The following is a 15,817-nucleotide window of genomic DNA, read 5'->3' on the forward strand; positions in this document are numbered from 1 at the left end:
AGAGATGGAGAGATCAAGAGAAAGGAGCCACAACGAGACAGGGAGGAAGAAAGAGGAGGGTGGAGGAGCAGGACAGAGGGACAAGGGGATGGGAAGGAGAAGAAGGAAAGTTGGGTAGAGAAAGACAGGGACAGGGAGGGGGATGTACAGATGGAGAAAAGGAAGGAGAGAGAGCAGAACAAAGGGACTGAGAAAGAAAGGGAAGGTAAGATGGGGATGAAGTGACTGACAAAGGGAGAAAACCCACAGTGAGCTGGAGGAAGAGGAAAGGAGGGCTGAGAAGCAGCAAAGAGGAAGAGACAAAAAATCAAAGGCAGAGCCAGCTGGACAGGGGTCGATTGCCAGAAGCAATGGGACAGGCAGCGGGGCAAGAATAAAGAGAGGAAAGATGGGGACAGGCAGCAGGACAGAGGGACAGTGAGAGGATAAAAGGGGCAGGGAACAGGATATACATGGAGAAACAATCAGCAGGAACAGAGAGAAAGATAGAAGAGAAAAAAAGAGATGAAGAGGGACATGGGACAGGGAGAGAAAGAAAGAAGGAAAGGGAGCAGGACAAGGATGGTCAGAGAAACAGAAAGACAGGGAGCAGGACAGGGCAACACAGACAGAGGAAAAAGGGTCAGGGACGCAGCACAAAGGGAAAGACAAAGAGCAGAGACAGGCAGCAGGGCACGGATAGAGGTAAAAAGGCCTGGGCTGGGCAGCAGGGCAGAGATGGAGACCAAAAAGCAGCTTTGGGCTGCAGGACAGAGATGGAGTGAGAAATGAAAGTGACAGGGAGCAGGAGAGAGTGACAGAGAGAGTGGAAAAACTACAGAGGGAGCAGGACAGCAAAACAGAGCGGGGGACAGACAGGGAGAAGGGCAGAGAAACAGAGAGGGAATGAGAGGGGCAGGGAGCAGGACAGAGAGCTGGAGCAGGAAGGGAAAATGAGATGGGCAGCAGAACAAAGGGAAGGAGAGACAAAGACAGGGGCAGGGAGCAGGACAAAGGGGTGGAAGAAGAAAAATGTAGTAATGGTTCAGGACTGAGATGAAAAAACAAATTAAAAATACACCGGGACTGGGATGGAGTGACAGAGAAAGGGCAAAGGAACAGGGGGCGGGACAGCACTGAAGGAATAAACAACTGTGGTGGGCAGTGGGACAGAGAGATGGAGAGAGGAAAAACAGAGCAAGAGAGAGAGGAAAGAAGGGGCAGCAGCTGGACAGGGGGATACAGTGAGAAAAGATGGGACCGGGAACAGAACAGAAAGGAAAGAAAAAAAGGACAAAAAGACAGCAAGAGGGAAAAAATGCACAATCAAGCAATCAGGTCAAGAAGCCGACACCGGGGGGGCAGCAGCTGCTCTCCAGTCTGCTGCTGATCTGCACGGGAACCGCCACTCCTCTGCCCATGTACAGCAGCAGCATCACATCTGCTGAACCCATCAGCCTTAGGCTGACCTGTCCTTTTTTCCAACCTGCAAACCTCTGCTCTCAGCAGTGCCTGGGGGCTTTTCAGGGTAACATGGCAGTGTGATCAGCCTCCATCTCAGCAAGGTGCCAGCCCAGGGCAGCTGGAGCAAGACAGAGGGACAGAGCAGCTGCCCTCACTCTGCACTGACCCACAGGCATTCTCTTGCCTTGCAGGACTCGCTCTGTTCTCCCTGAGTGCAGTAGAAATTCTGAGGGTTTCTGACAACCAAGAACACTCTCCAGGGGAATTTCGGGATTGGACTAGATGATCTTTCGAGGTCCCTTCCAATCCCTAACGTTCTGTGATTCTGTGAAGCTTTAAAAAAACCAAACATTTCAAATTTCATTTTACCGTCCTGTTTCATTCTCAGGATAGTGCAGATGCTGACAGGCTCTTCTCACCAGCAGCAGTTTCAGATGACAACTTTGAACCCCACGACTGGCCCCTGCCCCCGTTCCCATGACCCCTGCTGCAGAGCAGGGCTGACTCCTGGGCAGCCAGCGGGCACAGGCCCTGCTCTTCACGGCACCTCCAGCCAGCACCACCCACGGAGCTGAAGGAAGGTCTGGAAAAGGACAAGGGGGTGTGGAGCAGGGGAGGATGTGTGAGAAATGGCTTTGATTTTGCTCAGAGAAGTCTCCCCTAATGTGTCACTGTCATTCCCTCCTCTGACAGTGCCCCATACCCAGAGCCAGCAAATGTCCAACAGCAGCTCCATCACCCAGTTCTTCTTCCTGGCATTCTCAGACGCACGGGAGCTGCAGCTCTTGCACTTCTGGCTCTTCCTGGGCATCTACCTGGCTGCCCTCCTGGGCAACGGCCTCATCATCACCACCATAGTCTGTGACCAGCACCTCCACACCCCCATGTACTTCTTCCTGCTCAACCTCGCCCTCCTCGACCTGGGCTCCATCTCCAGCACTGTACTCAAATCCATGGCCAATTCCCTCTGGGAGAACAGGGCCATTTCTTATATGGGATGTGCTGCCCAGCTCTTTTTTTTTCTTTTCTGTGCTACAGCAGAATATTCTCTTCTCACAGTCATGTCCTACGACCGCTACATTGCCATCTGCAAACCCCTGCACTACGGGACCCTCCTGGGCAGCAGAGCTTGTGTCCACATGGCAGCAGCTGCCTGGGCCACTGGGTTTCTCTATTCTTTGCTGCACACGGTCAGTACATTTTCACTGCTGCTCTGCAAGGGCAATGCCCTGGACCAGTTCTTCTGTGAAATCCCCCAGATCCTCAAGCTTTCCTGCTCTCGCTCCAACCTCCGGGAAGTTGAGCTTCTTGTCTTTAGTGCCTGTTTACTTTCTGTGTGTTTCATTTTCATTGTGCTGTCCTATGTGCAAATCTTCAGGGCCGTGCTGAGGATCCCCTCTGAGCAGGGACGGCACAAAGCCTTTTCCACGTGCCTCCCTCACCTGGCCGTGGTCTCCCTGTTTGTCAGCACTGCCATATTTGCCCACCTGAAGCCCCTCTCCATCTCCTCCTCATCCCTGGATCTGGTGGTGTCTGTTCTGTACTCTTTGGTGCCTCCGACACTGAACCCCCTCATCTACAGCCTGAGGAACCAGGAGCTCAAGGATTCCCTGTGGAAACTAATGGCAGGATGATTTTCAAAAAGAATAAACTAACCATCATCTTCTCTTTAACAGATAACAGTTTTAATGTAAGATATTACAGCCCTGGTTTTTGTGTGTCTGTGGTGGTGGTGTTTATTTCTTAATCAGTCATTATGTTTTTGTCATCCCCTTTCTAATTTATTCTCTGCTTTTCCTTTTCAACCCACTGGCTGCATAAATATGGCCCATGTTCTCTGAATATTTAAACAAAATAAAGGGCTCTGCAGTGACTTTTTTCTCTGAGATTCTTCCTCCAAGGCCTATTTTGAGCTGCAGGGACAGTTCCTGTGCATGGGTGGAGGGGAAAAGAGTCCAGCCTGGCAGCACTGCCAGGGAGTACCAGCACTTGGCCTTCCAGAGCTGTTCTCGTTCCACTCCCACACTCTCCTTCTCATCCCTTGTGTTGGTGCAAGGCCTGAGTGCTCTGGCAGCCTGGTCACTGTCCTGCTGTGTGTGAGTCCTGTGAGCGCAGGCAGGGACAGGCAATGGGCACTGCTGTGACAGAGCTGGCCTCAGAGCAGCCTTTCCAGATGTCAAGGTGATCTCCCCAGGGCAGGGCCTGAAGGTTTATCTCTTCCTACAAAGTTTCTCTCAAGAACATTCCCATTACACTGACTGAGAGATTGAAAAAGTGAAAAACTGTAGGCCTGCAGGTTTGGGGCATTCAGCAGTGTCCTCTCACAGCCAGGCCTCCTGCCAGAGACCTGCAGGACCAGCAGAGCAGGGTCTGGGCTGTACACTGGACACCCTGAGGAAGCTGCCCCAGGGTAATTGTCATGCACTGGCCCTCACAGCCACCATTGCCAGCCCTGGGCTGTCACACCAGCTTGGAGAATTTGTTCCTGAATGAGCAGATCAGCAGTCCATGTTTGCATTGTACAGAGGAGATGTGAGCATGCACCTCATGTATGTGAGCAGTATTATGGAACCAGTGTTATTCAATATATTAATCAATGACATGGATGAGGGAATTGAGTGTACTATCAGCAAGTTTGCTGATGACACCAAGCTGGGAGGAGTGGCTGACACGCCAGAAGGCTGTGTTGCCATCCAGCGAGATCTGGACAGGCTGGAGAGTTGGGCAGGGAAAAATTTAATGAAATATAACAAGGGAAAATATAGAGTCTTACATCTGGCCAGGAACAACCCTAGGTTCCAGTATAGGTTGGGGAATGACCTATTAGAGAGCAGTACAGGGGAAAGGGACCTGGGGGTCCTGGGGACAGCAGGGTGACCATGAGCCAGCACTGTGCCCTTGTGGCCAAGAAGGCCAATGGTACCTGGGGTGTATTAGAAGCGGGGTGGTTAGTAGGTCGAGAGAGGTTCTCCTTCCCCTCTACTCTGCCCTGGTGAGACCTCATCTGGAATATTGTGTCCGGTTCTGGGCCCCTCAGTTCAAGAAGGACAGGGAACTGCTGGAGAGAGTCCAGCACAGCCACAAAGATGATTAAGGGAGTGGAGCATCTCCCTTATGAGGAAAGGCTGAGGGAGGTGGGTCTCTTTATCTTGGAGAAGAGGAGACTGAGGGGTGACCTCATTAATATTTATAAATATATAAAGGGTGGGTGCCACGAGGATGGAGCCAGGCTCTTCTCAGTGACAACCAACAGTAAGACAAGGGGTAATGGGTTCAAGCTGGAACACAAGAGGTTCCACTTAAATTTGAGAAGAAACTTCTTCTCAGTGAGGGTGACGGAACACTGGAACAGGCTGCCCAGGGAGGTTGTGGAATCTCCTTCTCTGGAGACATTCAAAACCCGCCTGGACACCTTCCTGTGTAACCTCATCTGGGTGTTCCTGCTCCAGCGAGAGGATTGGACTAGATGATCTTTTGAGGTCCCTTCCAATCCCTGACATCCTGTGATTCTGTGATTTCTGTGTTTCACTCCAGGAACAAACCCCACTGGCCCAGTGTGATTCATCTCAGCTGCCTTGGACAGGCACATTGCAAGTGCTGCTGTCTGCTACATCACCCTTGACCACGATTTGGGATTGTGCTCTCATGAGAACAGTAAAATCAGAAGTTCTTGGATCCTTGGAAGAGGCAAACCTCAAACCCACCTTTGTGAAGGGCAGTAACAAGAACTGGGAAAATAACAGGCTGGCCAGCCTACCACCATCCTTGGGAAGGGGATGGGACACGTCCTCCTGCAGCCATTTCTAGGAATGTGAAGGACAAGGAAGGGATTGCTGAACCCAGATGCACAAGGGAAAGAAAGGCATGATGTGTACAGGGAGTTTGCAAGACGTCAGACATGGTCTCCTTCTGGCCAGAGTGGTGCTGACTGGGCTGAAGAAATGGATGCTGAGTAGGAGGTTGGCTGCATGATCAAGCCCAAATATCATCAGTGGTACAAAGTCCTCTGTGCAGCCAGTTACTAGTGTCACCTGGGAAGGTACTTCTGCCAAAGTGCCCACAGGCCCTACCCAGGCAGAGGCCTTGGAGAAGGGTCGTCATGTCCATCCCACCTGAGTACATGATGGGACAGCTGCAGGAACGTGGTCGTGTCTGTCAGAAAAGCTGAAACGCCAGCAGCAGTCCTGGGATTTAGGAGCTCATGGTGAGGTTCCTTCTCTCTGGGCATCTGAAAGACCACAAGAAGCCTAACAGGTTGGATTCTCTGCTTGAAGGGTAAGTTAGAGAACGGTTGAGCTTTTCTTGGCAATGGGAAAGAGCAGGAGAGAGAAAAAAGTCACAAAGTGCAACTTGGAAGGTGGAGACTGGATATCAGGAGCTGAGGGACCCGGGGGTGTTTAGCCTGGAGAAAAGGAGGCTGAGGGGAGAACTTCTCGCTCTCTACAACTATCTAAAAAGAGGTTGTAGCATGGAGGGTGTTGGTCTTCTCCTGAGTAGCAAGTGATAGGATGAGAGGAAACAGCCTCAGCCTGTGCCAGAGGAGGTTCAGAATTGATATTAGGAAACATTTCTTCATGGAAAAGGTTGTGAAGCAGTGGAACAGGCTGCCCCGGGAAGCGGTTGAGTCACCATTCCTGGAGGTGTCTAAAAGATGTATAGATGAGGTTCTTAGGGACATGGTTTAGTGCTAGAGTAAGGTTATGGTTGGACTCGATGATCTTAATGGTCTCTTCCAACTCAAATGATTCTATGATTCTATGCCTGAGGGGTGATTTCCCAGATGGTGGAGCTTTCCTTGGAGGTTGGAATCATAGAATCATAGAGAGTGTTGGAAGGGAGCTTGAAAGGTCATCTAGTCCTATCCCCCTGCCATGAGCAGGGACATATTCAACCAGCTCAGGTTGCTCAGAGTCCATCCAGCCCGGCCTGGGATGTCTCCAGGGATGGGGCATCCACCACCTTTCTAGGCAATCAGTGCTGTTATTTCATCTTCCTCATTGTAAAAAATTTCTTCCTCATGTCTGGCCTTTATCTCTCCTGTTCTAGTTCAAAACCATGACCCCTTGTCCTATCACAACATGCCCTGCTAAAAAGTCTGTCCCATCATTCTTATTGTCCTATTTTAAGTACAGAAAGGCAGCAATAAGAGCTGTTCCATCTCTCTGATCATCTTGGTGACCCTGCTCTGCCCCTCTCCAACAGGTCCATGTCTTTCCTGTACTGAGGGCTCCAGAGCTGGACGCAGGACTCCAGGTGGGGGTCTCACCAGCGTGGAGCAGAGGGCCAGAATCCCCTCCCTTGACCTGCTGGTCATGCTCCTTCGGATGCAGCCCAAGATATGATTGGCCTTCTGGGCTGCAAGCGCACATTGCCGGCTCCTGTCCAGCCTTCCACTCACCAGTATCCCCAAGTCCTTCTCGACAGGGCTGCTCTCAATCCCTTCATCCCCAGCCTGTACCGATACCGGGGGTTGCCCCAACCCAGGTGCAGGACCTTGCGTTTGGTCTTGTTGAACCTCAGGAGATTCACATGCGTCCACTTCTCAAGCTTATCCAGGTCTCTCTGGATGGCCTTCTGTCCCTCAGGTGTATCAGCAACACCACTCAGTTTTCTGACATCTGCAAACTTGCTGAGGGTGCACTTGATTCCACTATGTCATTGATGAAGATATTAAACAGTACTGATCCCAGTACGGACCCCTGAGGGACGCCACTTGTCACCAGTGTACATCTAGACATTGTGCCGCTCTCTGGGTGCAACCATTGAGACAGTTCCTCACCTACCAAACAGTCCAGCCATCAAATCCATATCTCTCCAATGTAGAGAGAAGCATGTTGTGAGGGACCGTGTCAAAGGCTTTACAGAAGTCCAGCTAGGTGACGTCCATAGCCCTTTCTTGTCCACTGATGTAGTTACTCCATCGTAGAAGGCCACTGGGTTAGTCAGGCAGGACTTGCCCTTGGTGAAGCCGTGCTGGCTGTCTCAAATCACCTCCCTGTCCTCCTTGTGCCCTAGCACAGCTTCTAGGAGGATCTGTTCTATGACCTTCCCAGGCACAGGTAAGAGGCTGAACAGGTCAGTAGTTTTCAAGGGCCTCCTTTCCACAGCAGAGGAGAGAAAAGCTGCCACACAGCGCAGCTTGGAACATGGAGACTGGACATGAGGAGGAAGAAATGTCACTCAAAGGGTAGTGCTGTTGTACGAGAAATCATCCAGAAGGAGCATGAGATAAGTCCACCTCCTTGTGTTTCGAGGAACAGAGCGTGAGAGTGGAGACACATCAGTCAATGTATGGAAATACCAGGGTGAGAGCAAGGGGAGGAAGCGACATGGGTGTCTACAGCCTGCAGGGAAACAGAAGCAGCTGTGGGACAGTGTAGGACAACTTGTGGTGAAGATGGCAAAGGGCACTGTCAAAGCTGGATGTCGCCAAGAGAACCCAAGTCTTTGTCCCCTTGGCTATGGCAATCATCTCTTTCACCAAGGCCTATGAGGAGACGTGTTGTCCTCAGGCACTGGGGGCACCTCATGGCCTCCTTGCCCACCCCAGTAAGGCTGGGAACTGTCACACCATTGTCCTTCACTCAACATCACACACCCCACATCCCCCTGCCCCAGGAAGAGCCCTGAGCAATGGGTGAGGGACAGGATCTGCCTTCCCAGGGGCTGGGGGTCAGGCCTTGGCCTCTCTGCTTCGTCAGACAAAACCAGGGTTTTCTCAGCATCTCAGCCGCCTGCACATTTCCCTTTGTTTATTTGCCATCATGGCCTCCAATTCTCTGCTCTAACGAGTCCCTGGGGAGGCTTTGCTGGTACTTGCCCTCAATGGAACTCATTAATACTTCAAGGTACTTAGTACTTTTTTCTTCTGACTTTGACTTCTGGAAAGGTTTGTGCAATCTCCTCTCAGCACCTGAGGTTCAAGGATTCAGCACCAAATGTACCATGGGGCTCATTACACTAAAGAAAGCTCTAAGAAACCATGTCTTTCTTGTAATTTCCTTCTAGTCTTGTACAGTTAATTAGAGAGGTTTCCTACTGTAGTTACGATGAGTGATTTCAAAAACCTCCTAATAAAAATGACTTTTTTGTTGTTGTTGTTAAAGGATATAGTTTATTGGTTTTCAATGTGGAGAAGAGGCGATTGCAGCATTATCTGATATTGATCCAGCGTCTCTCCCAAGGAGGTCTGGACTGGTTGGAGAAGCTGTCCCTTGAGGTCTGACACCGTGTGGACAACCTTGCTCCTCACCTCCCCAACCCCATCGTTTCTCTCATAGGCCACCTGGGACTTGTATCCCTTTTCCTTACCCCAGACTTCTCCACTGCCATCTGCACCTGGATGTTCCAGCTCCTTTGCACCAGCTCCCACCCGCTCTCCTTAGAGACCTGGCTGCACACAGGCAAAGAGGGACTTTTCTTTCCTTTTGAACAAACACAATAAAACTGATAAGATTCATGATTAAAAGAAAACACACTTCTCAACTGTATGCCAAGGACAAACTGCCACCAATGACGTTCACTCTCTCCAAGGCATAAGCATGCAAGAAATGTTTTAGACAGAAAGGAAATTATAAAATAAAGGCAACAAAAGAGTTGGCTAAAGACAGAATTAGGCAAATTACTGAAAGACAAGGAAGCTTTTAACTCCTTGAAGCTGAAAGCAGCAACTGAATTGTTGACAAGTGTCTGAGTGATCAATGAGTAGGAGGAAGGGAAATCCAGAGAGCAATTGCAATTGCTTGTGTGCAGATCAGTTGCTGGAAATGGTACTTCAGATATGGTCAGTTTAGTTGGTGCAGGAGGAAATACCTGAAGAATGAAGGAGATCAGATGCACAGCCTAACAGAGAGAGTGCTGAGAAGGCAAATCTTGTGGAAGATCAGAAGTTCTCCACTTGCTCTTAATGCACAGCCTGAAAAGTCTCCTTTTGATCTCATGGGAAAACACTGATATTTAAAATATTCCAAACAAAGAAAGGAAAATTACAACACCAACAATATTTGATGCTTAAAGTTGCAAGAAGACATTTCCTTCACTCTACATCTTTCATTTGGTTTCTTTTTCCCTTCATTTTTTAAAAAATGTTCTCTAGATTTCTATCCTACAAAAGCCTAGAGCATTAAGAAAGATAATCCTTGTGTCTTGCACAGAGTCGAAGGTGCCAAAAAATCCACTGCCTGTCAATGCCTCTTTTTACTCTTGGCGCAGAGTGAGTCATGCTCGAAGCTGTTGGCCACTCTTTTCTGATGGACGAAAGAAGGATAAGAAGGTTAATTGAAAGGTTCTCTTTTTAGATGGCCATGTTGACAGTGATCTCAACAGATCTGTGTTGTCCTTCTATGTGATCATAAGGAAAGAAATATATTAATGTGCTGGTAAATATATAGTAAAATACATAATTGTGTCCAGCTACACAGCAAAATACATTTCCTACCAGCACTCTCAAAGGAAGTATCTTTCTTCTGAGAAATTGCTGCCTCCCAGGCCTCTGTGACTTGAGACAGGAATCTGGAGGAGAACAACCAGCAGTGGATGGGGATCAAGTCCACCATCTTGGAAAGCTCATGGAGACTGGGGGGACTCCCTGACCACTGGCAGCTCTCACACATTGTCTGCACTTCTCAAAAATGGCCAATGGGTGAGCAGGGGAACTAAGGGCTGTGCCCCAGAACATGTCCGCTGGGACCCCATTTCGGGGTGTCTGGAAGAGAAGGTGACGGGGTTTACCCAGGGCAGGTTGTGTCTGTCCATCCTCTTTGCTTTCTGTGAGGAAAGGACAGGGTTGCAGGATGTGGGGAGAGCAGTGGTGGTCTGTTACCTGGCAGTCAGCAAGGCATTCAGCATCATGCCCCACAATATTCTTGTGTCCAAGGTAGGCTATTATGGTCTGTGTCAGTGTGCAAGTAGATGGGTAAAAAACAATCTGGATGGTTGGGCTTGGAAAGGTGCTATAGAAAGGGAGAAACTTCCCAATCCTGAGGACAGTCAAGCACTGGAAGCTGTTTCCCAGGAGTACGCAGCCACTCTGCCCCAGAAAGTGTCCAAGATGTGTTTGGATAAAGCCCTGAGTAATCTGGTCTGACCCTGCTTTGAGCAGGAGGTTGGTCAAGACACCTCCCGAGGTCTCATCCAGCCTGAATGATACTGTCCTTCCTTCCCCTTCATGTTTTCAATTGAGGTAGAGCTCTCAGGATCTCTCTGACCACAGAAGTAATTCACATGAGGTCCAGGGCTGCCTTACAAGTGCCCCCAAACAGTCCTGACCACATCTTGTGCATCCTTTTTCATTTGCCTCAACCCAGCGTCATCTTTTTTGCTATCATCATGCTCACCTTGTTTATCCTTTCAGACCAGGTTGCTCAACAGGTGTCAGCATCCGTGTACAGAGTCTGCACATCAGCCAGGCAGCAAAGCCATCGTTACAGAAATGGAGACAAGGCTCTTGACCAGCTCCTTGAACTCAGATATCAGCATGCCATGTCTGCTGAGATTCCAGTGAACACCTCAACTTTAAGTGCAGAGCATGTGAGTCCTCATTGGGTATCCTGGCTTGTCTCCTTACCCATGTGATGCTTCGGTCTGTAAAGAGAATCAAAACCAGCCATTTGACTGGGGTAGTTTCATTTGACATGTGTCACGCAGGGCAGATGAAGGGAGCTCAGAACTCCAGTCTCTGCTGTGCAGTTGGGACTTCAGAGACTGGAAATGCAGGTGAAAGTGTGTGTCAGTGGACACCACATAAAGATTCTGGATTCCTTTGTGCCTTTGCACTGACCTGAGATCTGCTCCTTGGCCTTCTTTGGCTAAAAAAGAAACTATTATCCTATGGCACCTCCACCTCACAACAGGAAAAAAAAAAAAAAAGGAGAAAAGTTATGAAAGAAGGATGATTTCGGGGTAATTCTGTCCAAGAGGTGTACTCATTAAATGATTAAAAAAAAAAAAGTGAGAGAAAAAGCATTGTTCTAAGAACTTCTTTCAAGACACAACTACTAAGGTGTAGCAGCTGTTTTGAAAAGCAAGAATGACTGCTAGGAATGAAATTAAAGATCTTTAGTTCATCATCATCACCAGTGAGAATAAGGAGTTCCCTGTTACTGCTATTAGTTGGTAGTACCACTCTTCTAAAACATCCTTGAGAGCATCTCTGTTGTCCCTCGGCTACAAAGCTCTGTCTGCTCAGAATTTGAAAGGATTGTTTCAAACCTCTGTGACCCAAATCTCTACAGCCATCTCTCCTCAACAGTCTTTTACCCCAGGAAGAGGAAAAATTCCAATGCAGGCACCAAACCCGTGTCCAACCTGCCTGGAGAGCCAGAACAGTTGTGCCACACAACAGCAGCCTCTGAGGGAAGCTGGAGGTGATGGAAATTGAAATGGTTTCCACCCAAATCACAGAATCATGGCATCATAGAATCATTTAGGCTGGAAAAGACCCTTAAGAACATGGAGTCCAACCGTAAATCAAACAGTGCCAAGTCCACCACTGAACCATATCCCTAAGCGCCACATCTCCACATCTTTTAAATGCCTCCAGGAATGGAAGCTCCAATCCTGAGCTGGCAGGACACCATTGGCTTCAGTTAGACATAAGATACTTGTCATGACTGAGAGTTCAGACCTCACTGGCAGGATGTCTCACAGCCCTCACTGAGGAGGGCAGGGTGTTGGGGAGATGGGAGCACGTTCCAGTTTCCCAGATCCCAGGACAGAGCCCAAACCATCCTTCCCTTGAACTCTGGCATCCAGTTTCCTGAGACGCAATGCTGGTGGGCCTTCTGTGGATAATCATGTTAAAAGGCATGAAAAGTCCTTCAAATGTTTTTGTAATTTATCAAGGAATGCCAGTTTTTAAAGAAAAAAAAAAGTTTAACATGCTTATATTTACATATCTGTAAAATAGTACTCTGCATCTGTGGTAGCCCCTAAGTGGTTCAGATGACGGGTGGCCTGGCAAAAGTCACCCTGTTCCTCCCCAGGTGCCATGGACACTGTGCATTTGCCTCTCCAGAGACTGGCAGAGGCTGCATTGCATTCTCGGGACAGATTCCTTCCAGGAGAGACACAGACACAGGGGTAACTCATCAGGTCTTCATGGCATTTCACTCGGCATCCGTTTTTATGTAATTGGTGATTTCCTGGGATTGCCCTTTCTGCACAAATGATCATAAAAAGACAACCACTTACTAACACATGGTCATAAAGAGGCTGTTATGGACAAGAAATCTCAGCATGGGCTCTGGAGAGGGCGAGGAAGTTTATAATAAGCACCAGGAAGAACCAAGAAGCTCAAGGCCTCTTCTGAGGAGCAGGAGACCCTGAGCAGCCGTGACTGGCCATGTGTAGGTGTGGGAGAGGGCCAGGGCAAGTCAGGGAGAAACAATGAGATGGCTGATGGCTTTAGTGAACCCTTACAGCCATGTCTGAGCCCAGAAATGTAAAATACTTGATGTCTGCAGGTGGAGGAGGAATAGGAGGAAGATTTTCCTGGGAATATGGAAGGAAGAAAGGCCTCTCTTGGGCTAATCATATATGGTAGTGACATTTCCATCTTGTGGGCATGGCTGTGCCTGGGAGATGGGGAATGGCTGCTGCTGGGGGTGGCTGTGCTCAGCCATGGCCCATGAGCTGACCTTGCTCTGCTCCTCTCTTACACTGCCCACACTTGGATGGTCCTCAGGAACCATCCATGAACCTGGTGGATGCTTGAACATCCTGGAGTGATGGGGTACAGATCCAAATAGAGGGTTCAAGCAAGTTTGGGGCTGGGACATTGAGGTGACTGGTGACCATTGCCAGGTGTATGAAAGAAGCTGGATGAGTTGCAAGGAACTCACAGGCATTTCCAACTCCACAGAAAACCAGAGCCTTGCGGTTAAAGAAACACCACTTGACATAAAACCCACCCCCAAAACACAAAACACTGTCCACAGGCAAAGCCTTGAGAAACATTTGAGAAAAATTTGCAAGGTCCCAGGGGTCACGGCTCAGCCATTCTGGTGATAAACAAGCATCAAGGGCTGACATGGCACCAGAGCCACCTCCACATTGCCCTCACCACCTGTAACCAGTGTCTCCAAGTCTTTGCTTCACCAGCCTCCAGGGACAGGGACCTCGAGTGGTTGTTTCCTTCACAGCTGTGTCAGTGATGGCCCTTCGTGGGGTCCCAAACACCCTCAGAACCTTGGGGTTTGCTTCTGCCTTTCACTTCATTAGAGCTTTGTTCATTCTTTCAGTAGCTGCAGTTCAGCATCATGGCACCAGAGGGCTCATAACATCTAAAATGCCCTTTCATAGCAAGCCTCTGGGCATCATTTTCCAAAAGGCTTCAAGTCTGGTGTGGGTGATGAGAGAGATTTCAGGAACAGCCAAACAGAGAGCATTTCCATAACAAATAGCCATAAACCAGTATTTCTTCTGTTTCCTTCCCTGCTCGTCCTTCCCTCCCTTTCCAGAACAGGTGCTCTCAGCAGTCTCCTGTTCATATTGATCTGGAGCGTCTCCTGATAAAGATTGAAGATGTCAGAAAAGTGGGTGCTTAAATCACCTTGTGAGTCAGGAGACAGGCCAGGACAGCTCAAGAGGAGTCACACTCCTCTGGACCAAGAGGTGGGTGTTCCTGGGAATCTCAGGTGCCACAGCACAGCGATACTTGTGTTCAGGGAGCTGGTGAAATGCCCCATTTCCTTTTCTGTCATGGTGTCTGAGTTTGCTCAAGTAACCCCTGACTTGAGTGCCATCCACTCCTGGGTGTTCTCCAGACTCCTGCCTTCAGGAACAAAGCCCCAGGAGACCTCGCTGGTGAAGATGGAGGCAAAGAAGCTGTGAAGTACCTCAGTCCTTTCTGCTTCTACTCTACAAAGTTCAGCAGCAGGTCCATGTTACCCTGGTTGATTATTTTACTGTAGGGAAGCAGTGTCAGCTCATCTGGCTGCCCTCAGCCTCCCCTGCAGGTTTCAAGTCCAGGGCAGCTGTGGCATCATCGCCACATCAATGGAAAACGTTTCTAAATTCCTCCTTTACAGCTCGACATGCTCCCACCTCCTGTGTGTTGCCTTTCTGCCCTGGAGCTCCATCAGTTCAGACGAGCAGCCTCACAAGATAAATGCTACTTCTTGTAGGTACTCAGAGAGATCATTCCCATTCTTAGAGCAGGCTGTCCTGTAAGGCCTGTCAGATTTCCTGAGCTCCTTCAGCCTTCAGAGCTGCTTCCCTGGCACCACCTCTATCAGCGCCCCCAGTCATGTCAAAGTCTTCTCCTCTGGAGCCCACCAGCCTGTGCTCTGCTGCTGGCCTTCCTCCCTCCCCTCTGGTGCCTGGGACCCCACTGTTTCTGGTCACACCAGCCAAGGTGGACACTGATGTTCACATCCTCGACCAGCTCTGCCTTGTTTGCCAATTCCAGATCCAGGTGAGCATCACCCTTGTTGACGCCCCAGGCAGACATGTTAAGAACTTGGCCCAAGATCCTCTGTACTGTTGGCACCTGCTGCTTTGCCTGGCCAGTGAATGCCAGGGCAATTACAGTTCCCCGTAGGAACCTGCTCATTGACTGAAGACTTCCTCTGGTTGCTGATAGAACATCTTTTTCATTTCTTCTTCATGGTCAAGGAGTTTGTAAAATCCAACACGTTGTCACCCTGTATTGGGTTTACATGGCCAAGTCTTGGAACTGGGCTGAGTGTGGCTGTGCTAGAGTTGTCACCTCTCTGAGAAAACAACAGGAGTTTGACCGACGTCAGACAGAGCCGATTTCAGCTGGCTCCAAGATGGACCCACTCCTTGACAAATCTGAGACACTCAGTGATGCTGACAGCACCTCTGTGATATTGTATTTGAGAAATGGTAAAAAACACTGCACAACAGCAGGTGGGAGAGAGGAGGCAGGAAATGTGAGGGAAAAAACACTGCAGACACCAAGGTCATACTCCATGGGACCCAAGTAGTACCCTCAGCAGGCCAAAGCCTGCTCTCCTGAAATCCTGCTCTTTGCCTTGTTATCATCTTCCAGGAGCCTCAACTCTCCTTTCTCATCCCTGACTGCTACATCCCTGACCAACTCTTTCTGGTTTGTAGGTGGGAAGTCCCACAGGGCACCTCACCTCGCTGACTCCTCCGTCACCCGTGTCAGGAAGATGTTGTCAATGAGCTCCAAACTCCTCCTGCATGGCTGGTACCTTGCAAATATTGGGATATCTTAGGTCTGCTGTGAAGAAATGGCCCTGCAAACATGAGGCTTCTTTCATCTGTCTGAAGGAGGCCTCATCTAATTCCTCTTCCTCATCAGTGAGTCTGTAGCTCATGTCCACCCACCACAACATTGCCCATGTTGTTCTGCCCTCTCATGCTGACTCCTCAGCTCTTCAGCTGA

The 15,817-nt window shown here is 49.4% G+C and overlaps 1 protein-coding gene across 1 annotated transcript; it reads left to right on the forward strand.

Moving 5' to 3' along the window:
- Window positions 1–2,504: 2,504 nt before the first annotated feature.
- On the forward strand, window positions 2,505–3,077 carry LOC135999828 (olfactory receptor 14J1-like). Its single transcript, XM_065653403.1, has one exon. The coding sequence runs from the start codon at window positions 2,505–2,507 to the stop codon at window positions 3,075–3,077; it is 573 nt and encodes a 190-aa protein (XP_065509475.1).
- The last annotated feature ends 12,740 nt before the right edge of the window (window positions 3,078–15,817 follow it).

This window comes from Caloenas nicobarica, chromosome 30, assembly GCF_036013445.1.
Source record: "Caloenas nicobarica isolate bCalNic1 chromosome 30, bCalNic1.hap1, whole genome shotgun sequence".
NCBI classification, from domain to species: Eukaryota; Metazoa; Chordata; class Aves; order Columbiformes; family Columbidae; genus Caloenas; species Caloenas nicobarica.